Source organism: Pan paniscus, chromosome 1, assembly GCF_029289425.2.
Source record: "Pan paniscus chromosome 1, NHGRI_mPanPan1-v2.0_pri, whole genome shotgun sequence".
NCBI lineage: Eukaryota > Metazoa > Chordata > Mammalia > Primates > Hominidae > Pan > Pan paniscus.
In genome coordinates, this window is record NC_073249.2 from 214,628,482 (window position 1) to 214,638,958 (window position 10,477).

General features: G+C 47.3%; 1 protein-coding gene across 1 annotated transcript; it reads right to left on the bottom strand.

The window, feature by feature from the left end:
• Positions 1-4,553: 4,553 nt before the first annotated feature.
• On the bottom strand, positions 4,554-8,420 carry LOC129393894 (PRAME family member 15-like). The gene is made up of 3 exons (XM_055098115.2): positions 8,113-8,420; positions 6,864-7,445; positions 4,554-5,115 (listed from the first exon to the last, which is right to left on the bottom strand). The coding sequence occupies exons 1-3, from the start codon at positions 8,403-8,405 to the stop codon at positions 4,554-4,556; spliced, it is 1,437 nt and encodes a 478-aa protein (XP_054954090.2). The 5' UTR covers positions 8,406-8,420.
• Positions 8,421-10,477: the final 2,057 nt, after the last annotated feature.

Consider the following 10,477-nt stretch of genomic DNA (forward strand, 5'->3'; position numbering starts at 1 on the left):
AAATTCCTAAATGCACGTTATTGTACAAGTGAAAGAAGGCAATCTGAAAAGACTCATCCTGTTAGACATACCAGAAAAAGCTTTTGCATTTTTCTAAGGAGACAGTAGAAAGCCCAGTGGATGCAAGGGGTTGGGAGTACAATGGGATGAATGGGAAGAGGACAGAGGACTTTTAGGGAAAGAAAACTACTCTCCATGATGCTCTAATGGTGGATACATGTCATTATCCCTTTGTTAAAATACACAGAATTTACAAAACCAGCAATGATCCCTCATGTGAACTATGGACATTGGGTGATAATGATGTGTCCCTGTGGCTCATTGGTTGTGATGAATGCTCTGTGCTGGTGTGGGTGCTGATCCTGTGGGGGTGCTGTGTATTGAAGGGGGAAGAAGGTAGATGAGAACTCTGCAGTTTCTGCTTAGTTTTTCTGTGAATCTAAAACTGCTGTAAAGAAAAAAATAGGCTGGGCGTGGTGGCTCACGTCTATAGTCGTAGCATTTTGGGAAGCCGAGGCGGGTGGATCACCTGAGGTCAGTGGTTCCAGACCAGCCTGGCTAAAATGACAAAACCCTGTCTCTACTAAAAAAAAAAAATAATAATAATACAAAAATTAATCAGGTGTGGTGGTGCATGCCTGTAATCCCAGCTACTCTGGAGGCTGAGACAGGAGAATTGCTTGAACTCTCGAGGCAGAGGTTGCAGTGAGCTGAGATCGTACCACTGCACTCCAGCCTGGGTGAAAGAGTAAGACTCCATCTCCAAAATAAATAAATAAACGCAAGGCTGGGTGCGGTGGCTCATGCCTATAAGGGCTCACTCCCAGCAATTTAGGAGGCCGAGGCAGGTGGTTCGCTTGAGCCCAGAATTTCAAGACCAGTCTGGGCAACATGGTGAAACCTGGTCTTCACTAAGAATACGAAAATAAGCCAGGCATGATGGTGCATGCCTGTTGTTCCAGCTACTCGGGGGACTGAGGCAGGGAGATCACCTGAGCCTAGGAGGTCAAGGCTGCAGTGAGCCGTGATCATGCCACTGCACTCCAATCTGGACGACAGAGTGAGACTTTGTCTCCAAATAAAATAAAATAAAATAAACTCAATATTTTTAAAAACTGTAATGTTTCCTTTCAAAGCTAAAATTGTATTATTCTAAATATATTTTAAAGCAGAAATGATTATTGTTCAGTGTATTTAAAATTAGTTTTTAAAATCTCATTTGTTTTGACATTTCAAACCAAGTTAAGTATTCTTTTTCTCACCCTCCTTGAGACGGAGTCTTCCTCTTTCACCCAGGCTGGAGTGCAGTGGTGCATTCTTGGCTCACTGCAACCTTTGCCTCGCAGGTTCAAGCAATTCTCTTGCCTCAGCCTCCTGACTATGTGGGATTACAGGCACCTGTCACCACGCCAGGCTAATTTTTTGTATTTTTAGTAGAGACGGGGTTTCATCATGTTGGCCAGGCTGGTCTGGAACTCCTGACCTCGTGATCTGCCCACCTCGGCCTCCCAAAGTGCCAGGAATACAGGCATGAGCCACCACACCTGGCCATTAACCATTCTTGAAATATCACGTTGCATTCTTTAAAACTTCTAATCTTTCATATACATAAGTTACAACACAAATATTTATACTCTAATAGTATTCACATTATAGTAACTTTTTTTTCATGCTCTGTCGCCCAGGCTGGAGTGCAGTGGTGCGATCTCGTCTCATTGCAACCCTCACCTCCCGGGTTCAAGTGATTGTCCTGCCTCAGCCTCCTGAATACCTGGGATTACAGGCGAATGCCACCACTCCCAGCAAATTTTGTGTATTTTTAGTAGAGACGGGGTTTCACCATGTTGGCAAGGCTGGTCTCAAAATCCCGAGGCTGCCTTGGCCTCCCAAAGTGGTGGGATTAGAAGTGTGAGACACCATGCCCGGCCATAATAATAAATTTTATTTTATCTTTTTTTTTTTGAGACGGAGTTTTGCTACTGTTGCCCAGGCTGGAGTGCAATGGCTCAGTCTGAGCTCACCACAACCTCCACCTCCCAGGTACAAACGATTCTCCCACCTCAGCCTATCAAGTAGCTGCAATTACAGATGTGCGCCACCACGCCTGGCTAATTTTTTGTATTTTAAGTAGAGAAGGGGTTTCTTCATGTTGCTCAGGCTGGTCTCAAACTCCCAACCTCAGGTAATCCACCTGCCTCAGCCTCCCAAAGTGCTGGAATTACAGGTATGACCCACTGCACCTGGCTCATAATAGTAAATTTTTAAAAACACCATAAAATATAATCCTTGCAACACTCAATTATACCATCTGGTCGGATCTATCAGCAGATGGCTCCCGAGACTTACGGATTGGAAATTTTGATCTTATTATGAATGAATCCAGTCCAGAAATGCCCACCCTGCCCCCTGCTGGCTCCTGGGGCTCTGCTCTTTGGGGGAATCATGATGAAATTGTGGCAGAGAGTAGAAGTTGAGCCCCATTGCATGCCCTGAGTTCTTGTTGCCTCTCTATTATCAGGAAAAGGAGGTGAGATTGAAAGATGAAAAGTGCTGGGACTTCTGCTGAGAAGAGAAAAAAGAACAAGATGTATTGATCTTACTGTATGCCAGACCCCATGCCAAGCCCTAAACATGAACCATCTCATTGGATCCTACCAAGGTCCCATAAGCTGTTGGACATCATCATCCTCATTTTACAGGAAGCTGAGGCTCTTGGCTAACATCCCTGACAGCAACACCAGCCCCTGAGTACTCAGCAGGATCCTTCACTTGGGTGCCCATTATGCAGGCTTCCTCAGCACAGGGAAGGTCACTCATCACCCACAGGCCCTTGATCGTTATCCACCCTTTGATGCTGTCAGATTCCAGAACACGCTGCACTAGTCTCTTCCTTCATAGGGAGAGAGGGAAGGTGTTATGAGAAAATCTCTCATCAATCTGACCTAGCTCCCCAAAAAGATGTAACTTTTAAAATGTCAGATGGAAATATTTAAAAAGTGTTACATGCCTGTATAGTTTTAGTATTTTACTTAAAGGGAATGTGGCTGTCTTTACTGGCTACAACGAGTTTAATTCAAGAAGGGCTGCTGGTCATCAGGAGAACAAGCAAGGGTTGATGCTGCCCAGAGTCTCCAGCTAATACACAATATGGACATCCCCTTCCACGGCAGCGGGAAGAGAGTGGCTCCTTGTGCAGTGAAGCTGACGTCCACCAACTAAGGCTTCTGGAAGCATGTGGAGACTCACAGGGAGTGGGCGGGGTCTCAGCATCTGGCTAGTGGTGAAAGACGCTGAGAAGAAGGTGCTTTCCGTGTGGATTGGCTCACTGTTCTTGCCCAGTAATGTTCCAGGCCTTTGGTGTCCACCTAGTGTGTATTAACCCACTGAACAGCCACAGCAACTAACAAGGAGTTAACAGACATCTAAAGAAGTGAAGATTTGGAGGAGGCCAAGCCAAGCGTGGTGGTCCACGCCTATACTCCCTGCATTTTGGGAGGCCAAGGCAGGAGAATCACAAGCTCAGGAGTTCCAGATCAGCCTGGGGAAGACAGCGAGGCCTTGTCTCTACTAAAAAGAAGTATCCAGGTGTGGTGGCTCACACAGCTGTAGTCCTAGCTACTCAGGAGGCTGAGGTGGGAGGATCGCTTGAACCCAGGAAATTGAGGTTGCAGTGAGGTATGATTGTGCCACTGCACTGTAGCCTGAGTGACAGGAGACCTCTAAAAAACAAAAACAAAAAAAAGCCTGACACAGTGGCTCACACCTGTAATCCCAGCACTTTGGTAGGCCTACTTGCGTGAATCACCCAAAGTCAGGAGTTTGAGACCAGCCTGACCAACATAGTGAGGAAACCCTGTCTCTACTAAACATACACAAATTAGCTGGGCATGGTGGTGCATGCTTGTAATCCCAGCTACTTGGGAGGCTGAGGCAGGAGAATCATTTAAACCCCAGGTGGAGGTTGCAGTCAGCTGAGATGGCACCATTGCACTCTAAACTCCAGCCTGGGCAACAAGAGTGAAACTCTGTCTCAAATAAAAGAATGGGAGGAAACTGATTACAATAACCAAATTTCATTTAAATGCCTTGATTTTCTTGGGCTGCATCTTATTGATTGGACAACTCAGTCAGTGCCTTTTGTTTTTTCCATCAATAACTGAAGATTCCTGAGGCTTAAACTGGAAAACAGGTTACTTAATAATAGACGGCACCAGACAGATTCTGCTCAGTTTTCCTTTATTTCTGATTGTTTCTTTACAACCATCCATGCAAGAGTAACTCCCTCATGTATTCTCAAGCCTGAATTCCACTCTAGACATTCAGATTCCCATTTTCGACTCTACAGGACACAGGTCCCCAAAGTGCCATCGAATCCATGGCAACATTTCCCCCAAGTCCAGCCCCTGCTTGATCAGCTTTCCTTTCCCACTTTCAGAGCCTATGTGTGAAATGATGGGTTCTGTGATCCCTTTAGGATGTACCTAAGACCTAGGTTTTAGTTTCCAAGTGTCCAGAAGAAAGCGTTTGACATACCCATCCAAATAGGCAGGCATTCAACAGCAGTCTTGATCTGCCTCCAGGTCATAAAATGACCTGTTGCCACAGTCAGGGCAGTTGTCAGTGCAGAAAAAGATCCTCTCGGGGTGCCTTAAGTCCCTCACTCTGTTCATCAGCTCAGCCCTAATTTGAGCAAATCTGCTCCAGCAGAGAGTACCATCAGCACCATAACTCTCCCGCGGGGCAGGATACACCCCCACGCATAAGTTTTTGAGTATGATTGTGTGGCTCAGCAGGTTCTCCAGGGTGGCCATGGAGATGGGATTTCCACAGAAGCTGAAGGTGTTGAGCTCAAAGCAGCGGCTCAGGGCAGGCAGGATGGCATTGACTTGGGAGTCCATGATGCCACAGTCATCTAAATCCAGGTACTCAAGGGTGGCTGCAACTTTTTCTAGGAGAATTTGGAGAGGCACAAGACTGAAATTGGTCAGTCTGATGCCACTCAGGTCCAGGGTCTTTAGTTGACTGATACTCGGGCACTGGGATAGATGCTTCAAGTCTGATTCCAAAAGCACACAGTTAGTTATTGTGAGGACCTTTAACGAGGTCTTCAGACAGCTGGGGAGAGAGAGCAAGAAGTTAATTCTGGGGAATCATAGGGGTGAGTGGACGGTGGTGGGGAATGGCTTCAAGGTAATGGATGGAGACCTTTTTGCCCAAGTCCAGGGTCATTCTCATGGCCTGATGGTCAACACTTAGGATGATGCGTGATGAAGAGCTTTGCCACCGAGGTCAATTCCATTTTAGACCCAGCCAGGTAACTCACACCTGTAATCCCAGAACTTTGGGAGGTTGAGACTGGTGGATTCCTTGAGATCAGGAGTTTGAGACCAGCCTGGTGAACATGGCAAAACCTCCTCTCTACTAAAAATCCAAAAATTAGCCAGGTGTGCTGGCGGGAGCCTGCAGTTCCAGCTACTTGGGAAGCTGAGGCAGAAGAACCACTTGAACCCAGGAGGTGTAGGTTGCAGTGAGCAGAGATCATGCCACTACACTCCAGCCTGGGTGACAGAGCGAGACTCTGTATTAAAAAAAAAAAAGGAGAAAAAATAATTCCATTTGAGGCTGACTCATTTCACCATCATTTACAGGAATGGATCAAGTTCACAGAATCCCTCAAGCTCCCTTTCCTCATCTGTCAGGCAGAAAACCACATCCCTGGGCCACAGGAGCCCAGTGGAGATGCAGGCATAAAGGACAAACTCAGACAGGATCCTGCAACATCAGCTGGGGTGGACGGGCTGCAGGCGTCCCTGACACGCCTGTATCATCAGCAAACCATCTATCACTTTCACCATTCTTTGTGCCTGCTCCCTGACCCTCTGTTTCAGAATCATGCATTGCCTAGGTAATTAATTTACCTGGAGCTCAAAAGAAACTTTTACAACAGGGAATTAGAGATGGGATCATTCATGTTCACCAAACTGTGGGGCACAAAGCTGATTTTCTGACATGTGCAGGTTTGCTGAGCATTCCCCTCTTCAGTGCCCACTTCACTTCCCTACTTCACATCATCTTCTTAAAAAGTATCTTGTTGGCTGGGCGTGGTAGCTCTCGCCTATAATCCCAGCACTTTGGGAGTTCACGGTGGATGGATCACCTGAAGTCAGGAGTTGGAGAATACCCTGGCCAACATGGTGAAACCCTGTCTCTACTTAAAATATAAAAATTAACCAGGTGTGGTGGCCCACGCCTGTAATCCCAGGCACTCAGGAGGCTGAGGCAGGAGAATCGCTTGAACCTGTGAGGCAGAAGTTGCTGCGAGCTGAGATGTCACAACTGCACTCTAGCCTGGACCATCAAAGTGAAAATCCATCTCAGAAAAAAAAAGTAATCTTGTTTGTTTTTACTTTTATTTATTCATTTCTGACAGGGGTCTTGGGATGTTACCCAGACTGGTCTTAAACTCCTAGGCTCAAGCTATGCTCTTGCCTCAGACTCCCAGAATGCTAGGATTACAGGCATGAGCCACCGCCCCTGGCCTATTTTTCATCATCTTAACTTAGACACACGTCCTCAGGAAGAATTCAGAAAGGCACCCTCACTAGATCTGAAACCCCCAGTAGCTAGCTTCCTATTATGGCAACCTCTCTATAGCATCTCCCCTAGCTGATCCCTCTGCCTCTATTGCGATGGTTGCGTGATACCCATTTCAGGACAGGGCCGCCAACAGGACAATGCATGGACATTCTAGTGTCCCCTTCACTGTTACATCCTCATAGGCTGGCTCACAGTAGATGCCCACTAGTGTTTATTGTAACAGGCTCTGCTGTGGTCTGCAGAGAAAGCTCACCACCCTCCCTCACCTGAGCAGCTGGTCCAGGTGGCCTTCGAGGAAAGGAACAGAGTTCATATAAAGCTTTTGGAGGCAGCGCAGCTTGAGGAACTGAGTGGTGAACTGGGTAACAATCTCCTTCTTCTGCTCTGGGGAAACGTAGCGAGAGACATCCATCTGGGAGAGAACGAGCTTCTGAAGATTCCTCATGTGGCCCAGGTATGGGGTAAACTGTGTCAGGAATTGCAGTTTCCACCTGCAATTCACTTCCACCTCCTGGATACAGTCTAGGTTCACCATTTTCAGGATGCTTCTGATATTGCGGAAGGGCATTCCCAAAATTTTCAGCTTCTTACAGCACAGGTGTAGTAAATCTCTCCTCTGCTTGACCCATAGAAGGGGGTAGGTGAGGTATTCATCCAGAGTCCTGTTCTTGAGCCAAAGTTCTACGAACACAGTCAAGGGTTGCTGTCCTCTCATCCTTGGACAGTCCTGCACTGGTTTTTTGTTCCTCTTGGCATTGAGGAAGCACCCATGGGCCATAGCTTCAGACCAAACCATCCAGAAGTTCTCACAGACATCCTGTAAATCCAGCACTTGAAGTTTACACCTCCTGTGGGAAAATAGAGGTGAGACTGAGAACTTCAGAACTCATTTCTGAACTTAAACTCCACATGCTGGATAGCAGCTCCTCCCCTCCCTGCTTGTTGTCCCTCTCTCTGACTTTTCTTCACCCTGTTTTCCCCTTGGATCCTGCCCACTTCCACATTTTTTTGTTTTTTTTTTGAGACCAAGTCTCCCTCTGTCGCCTAGGCTGGAGTGCAGTGGTGTGATGTCACCTCACTGCAACCTCTGCTTCCCGGGTTCAAATGATTCTCCTGCCTCAACCTCACAAGTAGCTGGGATTACAGGAACCCCCCACCATGCCCAGCTAATTTTAGTATTTTTAGTAGAGTTGGGGTTTGCCATGTTGGACAGGCTGGCCTCCAACTCTTGACCTCAGCCTCCCAATCTCCTGGGATTACATTGTGAGCCACCATGCCTGGCCCAGTTCTCACTTTTCATGGTGCCTTTCAGTGCCATTAGAGGAGAGGTTCCTGGTACCTCCATGGACCTTGTGTGGTCAGCAGTGCTTTCCCTGAGGAGCTGGTGAATGGCCAAGTCCTCTCAGCTTCCTCACCACCACCATGCCCCCTTGGGCCTCCTCACTTCTCATGACCCCGCTGTTCCTTCTGTTGGACACCTGGGCCCACCCCACCAGCCCACCTGGCCCACCTCACCTGGGACGAACCCCTTGGGTAAGCAGTGCATCAAGCCCATCGAGCACAGCTTGGAAAGCCTCCAGACAAGGCATCTTTATCAGAGGCCTCAGAGGGAGGCGGCGGAAGGGCCAGGCCTGCACCATCAGCTTCAGGGCCTCACAGCGTCTCCTGCTGAAGGCCTCCATGAACAGTGGGGGGAAAAGTTCCGTGGGCAGCTCCTCCAGGGTGGACATGGCTAAGGCTTGGTCCCTCAGCAGGCTCCGCCCCGCAAGCTCCAGGAGTCTGGGTGGAGTCCGGATGCTCATCTTCATGAATCTGCAGGGAAAACTTCCAGAGGACAAACCCAGAGAAAAGGCATCACTCTCAGGCCAAGCCCATGCAATCTCATCTTCTCCTATGGCAAAAGTCACTGCTCTGGCAATGGTGAAAGAGCCCTCAGTTTACCCCAATTCTACTCTGTACTCAGTGGCCATTAAGCCAGCATTCTGCTTCTGCTGCATCAGCATGAGCGTCTCCGAAGCAGTGAGGAAGCAGGGCCACAAGTAGCCCTTCCTTTCTATCCAGTGCTCCATCCAGTGACTAGTGAGTGTGGAGGAACCTGAAAGCGAACGCCTCCTACCATTGGGGGAAATTACTAATTACTCAAGGTTCTAAAACAATGGTAATGGGAGTGTCACAACCCTGCATGTCCACATTTTCAGTTCCTACAAATAAGCTTGTTGGGAACATTCATGGGGCATCCCTAGAACAGGTTTTATTTGTTTTCTTTTCATTATTTAAGCTTGCTTTCTCTTTCTCTCTCTTTCTTCTTTCCTTCTTTCCCTCTCTCCCTCCCTTCTTTCTTTCTTTCCCCCTCTCCCTTCTTTCTTTGTCTTCTTTCCCTGTATCCCTTCTTTCATTCTCTCTCTCTTTCTCTCTCTCCCTCTCTCACTCTCTTTCTGACAGGGTCTTGCTCTGTCACCCAGCCTGGAGTGTAGTGGTGGGATCTCAGCTCAGTGCAGCCTTGACCTCCCAGCTCAAAGGATTCTTCCTCCTCAGCCTCCCAAGTAGCTGGGACCACAGTTATGCATCACCACACCCAGCTCATCTTTTATTTTTTGAATTTTTGTAAAGACAGTGGATTTCGCTATGTTGTCCAAGCTGGTCTTGAACTCCTAGTCTCAAGCAATCTATCCCTCTTGGCCTTCCAACATACTGGGATTATAGGTGTGAGCCTCCGTCCCAGCCTCATTATTGAAAATTTCAGTGAGAAGCTCTGAAAGCTATGTGACACTGTTATGCATCACTCACAAGATAGATGTTTCCAATGCACACCTCTTACACATATTCAAACTGAACCACTTTGGCTGGGTGCAGTGACTCACACCTGTAATCTGAGCATTTTGTGAGGCCAAGGCAGGTGGATCATCTGAGATCAGGAGTTCAAGACGAGCCTGGCCAACATGGTAAAACCCTGCCTCTACTAAGACAGCAAAAATTAGCCAGGTGCAGTGGTCTGCGCCTGTAGTCCAAGCTACTAGGGAGGCTGAGGGAGGAGGATCGCTTGAACCCAGGAGGCAGAAGTTGCAGTGAGCTGACATTATACCACTCCACTCCAGCCTGGGAAATAGGCTAGATTGAACAGAGAGACAGAGAGAGCTACATTTCACTAGACTTCTTAATCTCTACCCAGTTAATCCTGATTGGATTTTTGTCTTTCTTAATGATTAACTGATCGATTTAGATATTGATCCATCAAAATGAAAGATTTAGGGATAGGGTGAAAGTCCAGGACTCATTCACTGATTCCCTTCACAAACATGGAGTTTTACTAATATGTGTCCTTCAAAGTCCTGAGTGTGAGACAGGGAAAGGTTGAATCTCTTCCTGATATTAGACAGAAAGAAAGAAAACTTGAAAGTATCTTTGTTGAGGGATCCTTGGCTACATCAAATTTATCAAAATATTTCAGAGTTAAAACAGTTTTCAAAGACAGAGATGACAGTCCCTAAGAAAACACAATAGAAATCTTCATGTATCCGATGATCACCTGGGTCATATAATTTTTTTTGGTGTTGAGGGAGCTGAGTCTCACTTCGTTGCCCAGGCTGGAGTGTAGTGGCACCATCTTGGCTCACTGTCACCTCGGCCTCCAAGATTCAAGCAATTCTCATGCTTCAGCCTTCCACGTAGCTGGGACTACAGGCATGCACCCCCCACAGCCATGTCTCCATTTGGGTGGAAGAGGATGTGATTGGTTTAAAATTAAGGTCATAGATCCTTTTTGGTTAAGATATTGTTTTTGTTTTTTGGACAGGGTCTCTCTCTTTTGCCCAGGCTGGAGTACAGCAGTGGTGTGAGCATGGCTCACTGCAGCCTCAATCTTCTGGGCTCAAGTGATTCT